The sequence below is a fragment of the Gopherus flavomarginatus genome, chromosome 6, assembly GCF_025201925.1.
Source record: "Gopherus flavomarginatus isolate rGopFla2 chromosome 6, rGopFla2.mat.asm, whole genome shotgun sequence".
Lineage (NCBI taxonomy): Eukaryota > Metazoa > Chordata > Testudines > Testudinidae > Gopherus > Gopherus flavomarginatus.
This window is the reverse complement of record NC_066622.1, coordinates 102,610,534-102,626,555: the sequence shown is the minus strand read 5'-3', so window position 1 is coordinate 102,626,555 and position 16,022 is coordinate 102,610,534. Positions and strand designations below refer to the sequence as shown.

General features: G+C 38.8%; 1 protein-coding gene across 1 annotated transcript in view; it reads right to left on the bottom strand.

Annotated features, from left to right (window-relative positions):
• PCDH15 (protocadherin related 15) overlaps positions 1 to 16,022 on the bottom strand; it is a 1,406,570-nt gene that overhangs the window by 184,045 nt on the left and 1,206,503 nt on the right. Inside the window, exons 27-28 of the mRNA XM_050959272.1 lie at positions 11,730 to 11,870; positions 8,685 to 8,797 (exon numbers count right to left, since the gene is read on the bottom strand). Of these exons, the coding sequence (XP_050815229.1) occupies positions 8,685 to 8,797; positions 11,730 to 11,870 (254 nt within the window). The remainder of the gene's footprint in view (positions 1 to 8,684; positions 8,798 to 11,729; positions 11,871 to 16,022) is intronic.

Below are 16,022 nucleotides of genomic sequence, written 5' to 3'. Positions count from 1 at the left end.
TAGAGATGGTTAAGGGGTGACTTTAAGTACCTACATGAGAAACAAATATTAAATAATGGGCTCTTCTCTGTAGCAGAGAAAGGGATAACACGATCCAATAGATGGAAATTGAAGTTAGACAAATTCAGACTCAAAATACGGCGTCCATTTTTAACAGTGAGCGTAAGTAACCATTTACCAAGAGTTCAGGTGGATTCTCCATCACTGGCACTTTTAAAATCAAGATTGGATGTTTTTCTAAAAGAGATGGTGTAGAAATTATTTTGGGGAAATTCAATATCCTGTATTATATACAGGATGTCAGAGCAGGTGATCACAATAGTCCCTTCTGGTCTTGGAATCTATGATACTATGAACACTAAGGGTATGTTTACACTGCAGAAACCCCCTTGCAGCAGCGAATCTCAGAGCCCAAATCAGCTCACTTTGATTCATGTGGTTTGCGGCAATAGGCCTAAAAACAGCAGTGTAGATGTTCCCACTTAAGCTGGAGCCTGAGCTCTGAGGCCCTCCTCCCTTGCTGAGCCACAGAGTCCAGGCTCCAGTCTCAGTGGGAGCATCTACACTGCTATTTTTAGCTCCATAGTGCAAGCCCAAGTCAGTTGACTGAGGCTCTGAAACTCAGTGCTGCGGTGTTTTTGTTTTGTAGGTGTACCCAATAACACTAGAGGACTTTGTGGCTTAGAAAGGGTGGGGGTTAAGCCAGGGGCCAGAGACTACCCAGGGTGTCAATGAAAAGCTGACAAGCTGGAAAACACAGAGAGGGAGAAACTACAGCAGGGGTGGTCTGTTTCTTCCTGCCAGAGATTGATAATACTCATGCGTGAAGGCTTTTTATTTTTTTTCCTCTTTGCTCCATGCAGTTTGTACCTTAGGAGTGAATAAATAATAAGGGAATAACAATAATAAGGGAAATTAGAGAAGCTATCAAAATTAAGAACCCAATAATAATGGGGGATTTCAATTATGCCCATATTGATTGGGAACATTTCACTTCAGGACGAAATGCAGAGATAAAATTTCTCAATACTTTAAATTACTGCTTCATGGAGCAGTTGGTATGGGAACACACAAGGGGAGAGGTAACTCTAGCTGGTCCAAGAGGTAACTATAGCAGGACCGCTTGGAAATAGTGACCATAATACAATAGCATTCAACATCTCTGTGGTGGGAAGAACATCTCAACAGCCCAACACTGTGGCATTTAATTTCAAAAGGGGGAACTATACAAAAATGAGGGGGTTAGTTAAACAAAAGTTAAAAGGTACAGTGACTACAATGAAATCCCTGCAAGCTGCAAGGGCGCTTTTTAAAGATACCATAATAGAGGCCCAACTTCAATGTATATCCCAAATTAAAAAACACAGTAAAAGAACTAAAAAAGAGCCACCGTGGCTTAACAACCATGTAAAAGAAGCAGTGAGAGATAAAAAGACTTCCTTTAAAAAAGTGGAAGTCAAATCCTAGTGAGGCAAATAGAAAGGAGCATAAACACTGCCAACTTAAGTGCAAGAGTGTAATAAGAAAAGCCAAAGAGGAGTTTGAAGAAGAGCTAGCCAAAAACTCCAAACGTAATAACAAAATGTTTTTTAAGTACCTCAAAAGCAGGAAGCCTGCTAAACAACCAGTGGGGGCCCTTGACGATTGAAATACAAAAGGAGCGCTTAAAGACGATAAAGTCATTTCGGAGAAACTAAATGGATTCTTTGCTTCAGTCTTCACGACTGAGGATGTTAGAGAGATTTCCATATCTGAGCTGGCTTTTGTAGGAGACAAATCTGAGGAACTGTCACAGATTGAAGTGTCACTAGACGAGGTTTTGGAATTAATTGATAAACTCAACATTAACGAGTCACCGGGACCAGATGGCATTCACCCAAGAGTTCTGAAAGAACTCAAATGTGAAGTTGCGGAACTATTAACTAAGGTTTGTAAACTGTCCTTTAAATCGGCTTCAGTACCCAATGACTGGAAGTTAGCTAATGTAACGCCAATATTTTAAAAGGGCTCTAGAGGTGATCCAGGCAATTACGGACCAGTAAGTCTAACATTGGTACCAGGCAAAATAGTCGATACAATAGTTAAGAATAAAATTGTCAGACACATGGAAAAATATAAACTGTTGAGCAATAGTCAACACGGTTTCTGTAAAGGGAAATCATGTCTTACTAATCTATTAGAGTTCTTTGAAGGGGTCAACAAACATGTGGACAAGGGGGATCCAGTGGACATAGTGTACTTAGATTTCCAGAAAGCCTTTGACAAGGTCTCTCACCAAAGGCTCTTATGTAAATTAAGCTGTCACGGGATAAAAGGGAAGGTCCTTTCATGGATTGAGAACTGGTTAAAAAAGACAGGGAACAAAGGGTAGGAATTAATGGAAAATTCTCAGAATGGAGGGGGGTAACTAGTCATGTTCCCCAAGGGTCAGTTCTAGGACCAATTCTATTCAATTTATTCATAAATGATCTGGAGAAAGGAGTAAACAGTGAGGTGGCAAAGTTTGCAGATGATACTAAACTACTCAAGATAGTTAAGACCAAAGCAGATTGTGAAGAACTTCAAAAAGATCTCAGAAAACTAAGTGAGTGGGCAACAAAATGGCAAATGAAATTTAATGTGGATAAATGTAAAGTAATACACATTGGAAAAAATAATCCCAACTATACATACAATATGATGGGGGCTAATTTAGGTACAACGAGTCAGGAAAAACATCTTGGCGTCACCGTGGACAGTTCTCTGAAGATGTCCACGCAGTGTGCAGAGGCGGTCAAAAAAGCAAAAAGGATGTTAGGAATCATTAAAAAGGGGATAGAGAATAAGACTGAGAATATATTATTGCGCTTGTATAAATCCATAGTACGCCAACATCTTGAATACTGTGAACAGATGTGGTCTCCTCACCTCAAAAAAGCTAAATTAGCACTAGAAAAGGTTCAGAAAAGGGCAACTAAAATGATTAGGGGTTTGGAGAGAGTCCCATATGAGGAAAGATTAAAGAGGCTAGGCATCTTCAGCTTGGAAAAGAGGAGACTAAGGGAAGATATGATAGAGGTATATAAAATCATGAGTGACGTGGAGAAAGTGGATAAGGAAAAGTTATTTACTTATTCCCATAATACAAGAACTAGGGGTCACCAAATGAAATTAATAGGCAGCAGGTTTAAAACAAATAAAAGGAAGTTCTTCTTCACACAGTGCACGGTCAACTTGTGGAATTCCTTACCTGAGGAGGTTGTGAAGGCTAGGACTATAACAGTGTTTAAAAGAGAACTGGATAAATTCATGGTGGTTAAGTCCATAAATGGCTATTAGCCAGGATAGGTAAAGAATGGTGTCCCTAGCCTCTGTCCGCAGAGGATGGAGATAGATGGCTGGAGAGAGATCACTTGATCATTGCCTGTTAGGTTCACTCCCTCTGGGGCACCTGGCACTGGCCACTGTTGGTAGACAGATGCTGGGCTAGATGGACCTTTGGTTTGACCCGGTACGGCCATTCTTATGTTCTTACGTTCTTTGTTTTGAAGACAGTGTTTCTGAATCACTGAAAATGTATGGTATCCATAGGGAAAGTCTTATAGGTGCCAAAACAGAGTTGGACCTGTGTTAACATGGTTAGGAAGCCATGGGCTGACCCCAGAGATCCAGTCTAAGAGTGGGTGGACACCTGTTTCCACCCAGAGTGAGGTCCAGGAAGCCAAGCCTGTCACCTGAGAGATGCACATGAGATAGACTAAAAGGGGTATAAGATAACAGTTTACCTTGTACCCATGACAATGGTGGCAGTTGTGGTGGGATTCTAACTTTGACAGTGGTAATTTGCAGTAAGTCACAGACAGCAGTAAAAAAACACAACACCAACAAGGAGTCCGGTGGCACCTTAAAGACTAACAGATTCGGGGACTACGAGCAGGTTTCAGGGGGTCAGCCAAGCAGGACCAGTGTTAGACTTACTGGGGCCCAGGGCAGAAAGACAAAGCCCCAATGCATGAGAATGAAGCCCGGGGGGGTGGGATTGAGTCCTGGCACCCAGGACTGACGCAGAAGCCTGAGCAACTTAGCTTCACAGTTCCCCCTGCGGTGTGGGGCCCCAGTCAATTGCTCTGCTTGCTACCCCCTAATGCCACCCCTGGCTTTTATATGCAGAAAAGCCGTTGGGAGGCCATGGAGTTTTTATGGCATGTTGGGGGGAGGGAGCTCAGAAAGAAAAAGGTTGAGAACCACTACCCTCCACAGCTCTCTACATGCCAAGCAATGGTTCTCTCATCTACACTGCTCTTTTTACCAGTGTCCAATGCCTCACTGCTGCTGGAGCCTCTCTTTTCTGCCTTGCCACTTCTCGATTCTTTTGCTGCTTTCTGTAGCTACACACCTCAGTGTGGATGCAGCCTGCTTTTCACTGAGGAGTGTAACTATACATTTTCTACATGCCGCCACAGATGTACCTTGCATTTTTACCTAAAACAGGTAAAAATGCAAGGTACATTGATAAACAGGGGCAGCTCCAGGCACCAGCATCCCAAGCGCGTGCCTGGGGTGGCAAGCCACAAGGGGGGCTCTGCGGTCGCTGCGAGGGCAGCAGGCAGGTTGTCTTCGGTGGCATGCCTGCGGAGGGTCTGCTCTTCCTGCAGCGTCGGCAGACCTCCCGCAGGCGGGCCACTGAATCCGCGGGACCGGGGACCTCCCACAGGCAAGCCGCCGAAGGCAGCCTTACTGCTGTGCTTAGGGCGGCAAAATACCTAGAGCTGCCCCGGTGATAAAGTATTTTGAGTGCTTTTGAGATGAGTTGGTTGAATTGAACTGAGTGGTTGCTGGGGACATGGAATGGTATCTGTCTCCAAGGTCCTGGATGCCATCCTCTGTATGATGAAAATTATGAGCAATATAAACAGATTACTGAAAAAATTTAAATTGACATGTGAAGTATAAAGGAGGAAATTTCAGGGGGAGCAGCAGCCCCAAACCAACCTGGTTTTGAGACAAAGGAAAATCTCAGGCTGGCCTCCTAAGAATTCTAGTTTCATTTTTATATTGAGTTTCAATTGTTTTGGGTTTCAGTGGCAAAGGTTTGCACAGCTCTCCTAAAATGTAAATTTATAAACATAACAGAATGCTGGATTAATCACAGACTGGAAAAAGGTGATGGAAAACTAACCAAGGTCTGCCCACAATCCCATAATCTTTGAATGTTTGTATTAAAATGATCATCAGTGAAATAGTTAACAACGCTCATAATATAATTATTATTATTAGGCTTCAGACCCAGTGGACATTGATGAGGCAGTTAATACACTGGCTTTTATACACCCTTCTTAGATGTTACGACAGTACTTCATCAGAAGATTTTCTACACAACTATAAGAGCTATAACCTATTCTTTTCATCATAAAGGTAAGTAATAAAATAAGTATCTCTCTACTATAGAGGTTTTTTTAGATTCAGCACAAATAGCCATCCATTTGAAATTAACATGAAAGAATGAAAACAGTACTAATTTTACACAAAGATCTGGCTTCTGTTACAGTTTATATTCCATCTGATTACATTTTGTAAATTTAGTAAGATGTTTTCTTAAATGAAAAAAATATGAAAGACAGCAGAAATAAGATTGCTAAAAGGAAAACTTTCTGCTTAAACCATCAATTTGAAATTTTATACTATTTCTCTGAATTTCATATTGCTGTTTTAAAATGTAAATCCTCAAAATGTAATCATTCCTCATCATCCCCTTCTGTTAGATCTTTGCAAATTTATTTTGAAACTTATTACTTTGCTTCAAGAAAATTATTGGTTTCAAAAATATTGATTCCATTTTCAACTATGGTAATAAAATGCTCATTATTGTTATTTGCCTAATCTATTTACAATTTCTAATCTAGTGTACTTCAGTATAGCTGCACTGAATTAATACTACTATACTGATTTACATCACCTGGTTCATTCCTATGTTTTGGGCATTTCCATAATACAGACAAACAATAATAATAGTAGTAACAATCTAAAGGATCACAGGGTAGCATACTTCATTATATACTCTAATAACTTAATAAAACCTGAAATTAGTACACAAAAAATACCGATGGCCTCAGACTGATTAGTTCACTACATTTCCTTTTGGAGCAAATATTTACAGCTAGTTATAAATCTCTAGAAATACAGGGCTCATAATGCAGTTTTCTGTAAATATGAATCCCTCATTTTTAAAGAGGTATAGATTAGCTGTAAATATTTGTTCCATAATCAAATGTTGCAAATGAAGCAGTCCAAAGTCACAAGTATTTGTTGTTTACTAATTTTCAAGAAAATTGGTTTGATCTTTATTAAATTGTTAGAGTGTAAAATAAAGTTTGCTTACCTGTCACCCTTTTGATTATTATTATTTGTATTATGGAAACACCTAAAAGGCCTCAGTCAGGATCGTGACTCAATAGTGCAGTGTGAATGGTGTATATAGGATGGATGAAAATTATCTAGACTAGAGCACACCTAAAGTTTGCATACCTGGAGACTCTGATTACACCTTTGATTAACATTTTCAAAAAGGGGTTAAGACTAAGGTTCACACAAACTATCCTTCATTCTAGGCAAACCATGGGAATTGTGCTCTTAATGGGAACAAATAATCCTTCCAAATAATCACGGTTTCAACTGTGCCATTTTCAACTTTTCCAGTGGACAGTGCCTGCTAATACCCAGGAGCTGAGGAGACATTTTATAAGTCAAAATGGAGGCTGTGACAAGGTTGTGCTGATCAATAATATCTTGGCTAATCTAGAGAAGTAGACTGCAGCATGTTTTGCTATCCTGTCTAGATGAGACTGGATAAAGATAAACAAACATTCACATATTATTTTAGATGCTCTGGTCTCAACCTTTGTTGATGTGACAGTTGGCTGGTCTTTCCATCAGTCAATATGAATTTTTGGTGCCTGAAGCAATTATTTATCACCAGATATCATTGCCTTTTTGTTTGTTTGTTTGTTTTTGCTCAAATTCTTGTTTCTATGTTTTATTTTAAACTTTTCATAGTTTGGGACTAAATTATTCCTGCCTGGGTTAAAAGTTGTGGGGAAGTTAGTTTGTTTTTAAATCTTCACAAGGATTCCCCCTTGTAATTCCACAGTGAGTTTGGTTCAGAGAATCTTTCCCCTCATCATGGATCCCACACAGTGTGACTCTACTGGAGCCATGTTGAGGCATAATCCTCACGTCTGCTTGAGGCAATACAGGAAAGGTAGTATAGGACAGGTATGCTTATGGGACAGAAGAGGGAGACTTACATCCCTTCCAGGCAAGTCAACTCTTCACTATGGCCCTTCCCAGTTTCCATAACCTCCCTCAGCATTGACCACAGACCTTGGGGTCGGGCTCTGTGCTGCAGTAGCAACTGAATCTCATATCAATGCAGAAGGTGGAATCTCTGTGTTTAGAGATATGTCACATACGGAACTAATAAGAGTATGATGCAACCAATTTTTAGTAAGAGAATTTCATTTTGTGATTGCTACGGCCATGGAAATAGCTAGGAGCAGAACTGCTTCTCCTACCTCAACAACAAGCATAGCAGTGTGAAACAAGGCAGCATCCTGTGCTCCAGAATAATCACCACAAAGTAAAACACAGTGTTGAGCAATGGAATAACAGAACTATACTTCTTCAGTCAGATGCCCTTTATTCTTTGCACATCTGCTCCAGTAAGGCAGATAATGAAATTTGGAAATTCTATGCTAAATTATACCCTCCTGCAGATTTATACAGGAGAGAGGATTAAAGGGAGCCAGGGAACTCTGAGAAGTTCATCTAAAGAAAATTCCTTCAGACTGTTCCTCCTAGAGGGAAGGGTTTGGAGGTCTGTGAAGAAGGCATGCCGCACAGCCTCCTAAACTTATGTATCTCCAGGATCTACAGATAAAGAGATCCATATCCAGAACTTATGTACGGTGTTGTTGTCTGTGCAGCTCCTCCAGCCTATTTCCCTCCCAGTCATCCCAACTTGTATATGTGCAGGCACACCCCTCCCCACTCTTTCCCCCTTCCCGAGGAGTTGCAGGTTAACAATGCCACAGTTAATGATGCTTCTACTAGCACTGACTTAGGCACAGACTTCCACTGTGACATTTCCCCCCATCTTCTTGGCAGCGCATTCACAGAGAGAGGTGGATATGTTCAGGCAGAGGTAGTATTCTCCCCATTGTGTAAGTCCAGCCAAATTAGTTTCTTCTGTTCATGGTAGTCAACACTTTCTGAAAAACAGTCCCCTTTAATGTGTCTCATCTTGTGCACACAAAAATTGAGGCACTACAAATGATTAGTCACTTTTGAAAAAATTGGTCTAAACTGCCACACCGATGTAATAAAAGTTTCATCACACCAGCATAATCAGTAAATACGGTCAGTCTTTCTAAGCCTGGATCCAACCAACTGTCAAGAGGTATAAACATACAATAACATGAGACTGAAAATGAAATGACTACATTGTTAGCCTCTCGTATCATTACAAATTAGTACATTTTTGTAATAATTTACATTGATCATAAATTTAGGACTGTGTGCAAAGCACCACAGAGTGGCATTAGGAGTACACTGTAATAATCACTAGCATACGTAAGATAGGCGTTCAAAGAGCAGCTGTTTCAAAGTATGAGGAGAAGTACTAGTGATGGAAACGAAACACACTATACCTGTATTCATCCTGGGTAAACCGTGGAATTACAGAGGGTTGCAATACAGCAATTTCTACAGTGGTGGTATTGAACTTCACAGGATCACCATCATCATATGCAATGACCATTAGCTATAAATGAAACAAAAGTCACTCATTTAATATGGATAGCAATTATGTCAATTTCTATCCAGGGTACTCTTACATTTTCAGGAGCTCACAAACCAGATATCAATTAAAAAAAATGCAAAACAGATGCTATCATGAAATAACATAGGGACATAATATACAGGTAAAAAAGACAACAATAACCAACTATAGGGTTAACTGATCATGCAAAGTTCAGGAAATCTTTAAACAAAAATATGTTGCAAACTTGAATTCAAGTGTCCATTCTCTTATACAAAATACAGGCTCCAAAATACAGTGACAGTCCAATGTACATTCTTTAAACTATCCAGTGAATTTCCTTAATATAGTGTTTCAACAAACCAAAGATAAGATTGAAACCATTTCTGCTCTTCTGCCATAAATCCCAATTTTACATATCCTCATTTTGGAGATTCTGCATCCCTGTGCCTGATAATAGGCTATTACATATTGTCCACTTTTTCAGCTCTTCAACTTATGGTGTTATTCCCCCAAGAGCAAGGCTGTCTCATGACTTAAAATGGCACATTAAATGTTGGTATGCCAGCATGACTTTGGGAACCTATATACATTTTTATGCTATTTTGTAATAAGGATTTTCTGTTTTCTCTGATTATAGATTGCCCTCTTCCTGAAATCCAAACATTACTTAACCTTTTTAACATTAAATAATTCCCTCAAAAAAGCTTTTCAGATTGAGAACTATAGATTTCTAAATTTTCAACAAACTGTGAATTCTGAAAGGAAACAGAATTCAAAATTGAAGTCCTAGATCCAAAGAACAAGTAATGTGCTACAGGCAACTAGGCGAGCCCTGTCACACCAGACCACCACTGTGCTAGAATAATAAATTAGAAAGATCTCCTTAGATAGTAAGGGTACTTTGCTTATTCTTGTTTCTGTTCATGTTTTATTGCTTATTTGGTGTCCATCTCTATTCAATCCTAGATCCCATAGCTGAGACAAACCAAGTTGCTGGTAAATAGATGAGAGGTTTGAAGCACAGCTGTGAACTAGTAGGAGGACAAAAACCAGGCTACTGAGACAGAAAATGACAGGACAGCCTCCATCCCAATACCTCTGTCTGTAAGGTCAGTTTTATTTCAAGAATTCACCACTCTTGAGTTACTCTGCACCTCACTCTAGCACAGCCCTTCTATTCCCACTTCTGCATGAGGCTCATCTCTTCATAGAATCAGTAGGGTCACTGCAGAGACAACATATGTAGGAATGTAGCAGCCACGTCTCCTATAGTTGTGTAGCTGGGCTTCAGAATTTGGCCATTTAATGAAGAATTCATGGGAAGCATAGAGGGGCGATAGAAAGCCTATATCATATTAATACTAATGTGAGCACAAAATAATTCCCCCTCTGGAAAATTTTATCCATGCATTGACTCAAAAGCAAATCAGAAACTTTACATGTTGTCAGATTAATCCACAGAATGCAATATTATTCATGTTAGAAATCTGAAACAGTGACCGGTCAGGTTTATTTCATTACATTTTAAAATAAACAAACATCTCTTCTATCCTAGTTTCAAAAATATATAAACAAAAGAAAGGGAAAAACATGGTTTAAGGATATTTTGATAGATGGTATTTTCCACATCAGGAAATTAGACATTAAAAATACCCCAGTCATCACAAGACAAATGTATACATTTTTCTCCTTTTGACATTTTGTCATTTTCAGCTAGTAAAAAGTGTGATTAAGGAAGAGATATTATAACCCAATAAATCAAATGAAAAACTAATTGTTCTACATTTGAGCCTCCATCTTCAGGTACGATAAAAACAATACCGCAAAAAAACTTAATTCTTAGTCAAATTATTCTTTGCTATCATTTTTTTTTAGAGTATGTCTTTAATAAACTGAAAATCCCATCAAAGTTTCGTCAAAACTTTATGCTGAATTTCTTACCACCAGACAATTAATAGAAACAGCATTTTCTTTCCAATTACGCTTTTTGATAGGCTTTATACAAGACAAATACATAGAGAGGAGGGATAGCTCAGTGGTTTGAGCTTTGGCCTATTAAACCCAAGCTTGCGAGCTCAATCCTTGAGGCAGCCACTTAGTGATCTGGGGCAAAAATCAGTACTTGGTCCTGCTAGTAAAGGTAGGGGGCTGGACTTAATGACCTTTTGGGGTCCTTTCCAGTCCTATGAGATAAGTATATATTATTAAAGACAGATACCCAGTACTATCTCTTACACAAGTTTCAGAGAGAAGGCTTCTCTGCCCCTTTAAGAGACTTCTCAGACATCTGGAATCACACTTTGCCCTGACTTGCACTCTGTATGCCTCTACTGAAGTCAATGGGTTGGATAGAATGTATGGTAGGGGAGAATTTAGGTGGTTCTTATTTGCCTTGAAGATCCATTCTCCCATTCATTCAAAACTACCATGTCACAACCACTATCATAGTGCCTAATTGGATGAAGCTTTGTCTTTCTGTCGGCATCTAGTAACACTGCTCATTAATAGACCTGAGAGAGATCAATCTTAATCTTTTCCCCCAGAAACTGCACAGATTCTTTCACAGCTCTCATAGTTTCTGCTAATCTGAAAGCAAACAATGAGGGCTTGGAGTCTGTCTCTCCTATATGACAGGAAAATATAGAGCTAGTAGGCCACTTGTGGACCTGAGGATAAATTTTGTACTAATTATGGATATAGTTTTATTTAAAGAAAGAAAACCAAAAATAATATCTCCAGAACAGTAAGTCCTATAATATTTAGAAAAGAGGAAACAAGGTTTTAATTCAAACTACATTTTCTTCAATCACAAATGAAAACTGGTTAAATTTGAAATAATACATAATATAAAACCAAAGGTATAAATGAAATAACATTTGTCATGTTTCATATTTTTATTAATATATATACATATGCCTGCTGATATTCATACCTTAAATATCGTACTGGGCTCTTCATTAAGATTTACTCGGGTTACTACACGTCCTGAATTTTCCTCTACATCAAAAATGCTAGCACTGTAAGGGAACTGGATGACATCTACTTTGTACCTTACACGACTTGCTGGTGTACCCTGTAAGGCAAAAGCATATTTACAATTGTAAGAATTCAACACAAATATTTAAGTATTTTCTTAGTTTTGCACAAAATAAGATGTATAAAGAATGGGATAGAAAACAACATTGGAAAATATTATAACCTAAACTGATGGCCTATCCTCACTAAGAAATCTATGTTCATTTCTAAGGGATTCTCCCAAAAAAGATACAGGTGACAGGTCCAGAGATGAGTGACGAAAATGATTAGCGGTTTGGAAAGATTTCCTTATGAAGAAAGATAGAAAAGACAGGAACTGTTTAGTTCAACGAGGATATAAATAAGGGGCGAGGTATACAAAATAATGAATAGAACAGAGAAGGTAAATCTCATAATACAAGAACAAGGGGACATTCACTGAAACTGAAAAACAACAAACTGATAAAACTGATAAAAGGAAATAGTTTTACACAACCTTAGGACGCTTGTCTCCTTCCTCAGACATCACTGAAAAAGGCACAGCACTGCTTATGAGCTTTTCTAAACTACATCCATTTGCACAGAGAATAAATAACATTAGCAGACTATTAAGAGATTGCATTACAAAATTGTGTGTATATGTAAATATAGTTTAAAACCACTATTATAACTCTGACATACTCATTCTGTTTTCACCAGACTACTAAAAGACACCTTTGTGGCATGGGGATGCTCAATCAAATTTCAAGTTACAAGTTGAAGCTATTCCACTTTGTATAAATAATTAAAAGATCATTGGAGCAGGAACTTGAAATTGGATCCACCACATCCCAGGTGAAAGTCCTAGCAAATGGGCTATTGGGTATGAGGCTGTCATTGACAGCAGCATCACAGTCTCCTTCTTGTCCTCTGGAAATGATGTCTAAGTCCCCTTATGAATTTAGCTCCCAGCAATTCTTTTTCATCCAAAACTACTTGGTGAATTTGTGCCAAACACATCTATAACAGGTCAACCCAAACCTGTATTTTTCAGGGAATAAACTCATTGTTTACAACATTTTGCCCAGTTCTAGTCCTGACCAGCTCCAAACAGAGCCTGAACATTACTACTTAGAACAGGAATGTTTGTGCAACCTTAACTGTGTGTGTTTTTACACCAATAAGAAGAACATCAACAGTTACTTTAGCTAGGACAAACACTAGAATGGATATATGTAGAGCCCCATGTGTTTCACAAACGTGAAACACAAAACATGAAAAACAATGAAAATGAAATAAAACAAAAATACTCACTCCCACAGTGGTGGCTCCTGTGGTTCCTGTCCCATAAGACTGGGACCAATTCCCCATTCCCAGAGTTGTGACTTGGCATATGAGATCGCAGCACCTTTCAGTCAAATTTGAGTGAGTGGCATTGTGACCCAGTGTGCCAGGTTGCAATACATGGAATGGAGAGCCAGGCTCAGCCCCATGGGACAGAGCCACCTCTACAGAGTGAGCGTGGGATGTGATCATTCTGTGCTGCCCCACCAGGGCCTCCCACCTCCCGGAGACAGGACCCAACCCCCCAGGTGGGAGGAGGGGAATGGATAAACAAATTAACAAAAAATACCCCAAAATAGAACAAAAACTATTATTAAAATAAAAAGAATGTCATGAGTCTTTAGATATAAGCCCTCATGCATCAGGGAATAAACCAAACACTGACTGATGAGGTTTAGAAAAAAACTATGTGTATGAGCGAGTTACTCTATAAGTATCCATTTTGGAGTTTCTTAAAGCCTGTTAAGAAGTATCTGGTATTGGCCACTGCCAGCAACAAGACAATCAACTAGAAAGACCATTGGTTAGATCCTATATGTAAATTCCCCTGTTCAGAACAATTTGTGAGCTAACTTTTGAACTGAATGTCCACCAATTTCTAATGGAATTGTTACTTCCATAATTATATGCTTTATATGCTGCTGTTACTCCTCCGATTCCATTCAATTTGATGGAGTTTCACAGTTGTAACTGAGAGCATTATTGGGATCTATGATTTTTGAGATTTTTACTGGCAGAGTAAAGAACAGAGGCATTGCTACACCCTCTAATGTAGCTTTCAGAAACATTTTAACATACTAATTATAGTGTAACTTCCAAAACACGATATACACACACATGTTCGGTTTTCAGTTTCTAAAGCATATCCACTTCTGTATGTAATTAAATAATTAGGATCAGTTAGTCCACAGGTGTGCAACAGGAGCTGAGAAGGGCATACGCACCCCCGAGTGGCTGTGCACAGCAGTGGAGTAGCAGTCTACTGTTCCTTTGAGCACTTTACTTGTTGATCCAGATATTCCGGAGGCATAAGTCACCCCAAGAGGAACAAGATGGGGGATGCCATGCACAGGTGCTCAAGGAAGCGTAGGCTGCACTCCTGTAGAGATGCACCTGCTGCCCTCCCCCTGCCTGACAGGGAATTCTGCCACTCAATGTGCATCTGTGCTTTAAAAGCACTGCTGAACTGTTAGATATCAGATTTTGTTTTACATACAGAATCAGAAAACAAAAAGAAGGATGTACTCTTCATCACCTGTCAAGGCTTGCTTACCAGTGCTGATGGAAAACAAAATGTATCAATTTGATTTTAAGTAGCTACTGTAATTAACATATTATATTCTGAGCCCCCATCCAAGGAAAGGGATTTATTATAGAACGCCTATGTCTATCCATGCATGTGTCACACAGATCCCAGACACATTCACTACTAGAAAAACAAATTAAAAGGGGAAGCAGAGGAAAGGCAAGGGAAAGCAAGAATCAATACTGAGAGAGTATAACTAATTAATTTTTCAGCTACTGTAACCTGATATGATGATGTATTAACATTAACAAACTAAATAGCATTTTCTACTAGAGGTTCATTTAACTGATTTCATCTCTACTAATACTAATCTCGTAAATAAAAACATTTTCTTTAAAAGGATGCAATTAACTAATGCAGGGAGTCCCAAACTGTGAGCTACAACATAGTCCTGGTTGGTCTGCTAGCACAACTGCATTCTCCAGTCCAGCAAATCTTTAACTCCATGTGACTCATCTAATGTAAATAAAAGCTGCATATGTTGGACAGAGTACAGAAAAAACTTTAAAAAAAAAAGCAGCAGCAAAATTTCAAGTTTAATTCAAGGGCTGTTGATTAATTGCAGTTAACTCACGCAATTAGCCCTCAAAAATAAATCATGATTAATCGCAGTTTTAATCGCACTGTTAAACAATAGAATACCAATTGAAATGTATTAAATATTTTGAATGTTTTTCTATATCTTCATATATATTGTATTCTGTGTTGTAACTGAAACCAAAGTGTATATTATTTTTATTACAAATATTTGCACTATAAAAGGTAAACAAAATAAACAGTATTTTTCAGTTCCCTTCATACACGTACTGCAGTGCAATCTCTTTCTCATGAAAGTGCAATTAACAGCTGTAATTTGTTTTTTGTTGGTTACATAACTGCCCTCAAAAACAAAACAATGTAAAACTTCAGAGCCTAAAAGTCCACTCAGTTCTACTTCTTGTTCAGCCAATAGCTAAAACAAACAAGCTTGTTTACATTTATAGGAGATAATGCTGCCCTCTTTTATTTACAATGTCACCAGAAAGTGAGAACAGGCATTTGCATGGCACTTTTGTAGCTGGCATTGCAAGGTATTTACGTGCCAGATATGCTAAACATTTGTATGCCCCTTCATAGTTCCGCCACCATTCCAAAGGACATACTTTCATGCTGATAACGCTCATTAACAAACTAATGCATTAATTAAATTTGTGACTCAATGCCTTGGGGAAGAATTGTATGTTCCCTGCTCTGTTTTACCCACATTCTGCAATATATTTCATGTTATAGCAGTCTCAGATGATAACCCAGAACATATTGTTCATTTTGAGAATGCTTTCACTACAGATTTGACAAAACGCAAAGAAGGTACCAATGTGAGATTTCAAAAGATAGCTACAACACTCAACCCAAGGTTTAAGAATCTGAAGTGCCTTCCAAAACCTGAGAGGAAAGAGGGGTGGAACATGCTTTCAGAAGTTTTCAAAGAGCAACTCTCCAACGTGGAAACTACAGAACCCGAACCACCAAAAAAGAAAATCAACCTTCTGTGGGTGGCATCTGACTCATAATGAAAATGAACATGTGTTGATCCGCACTGCT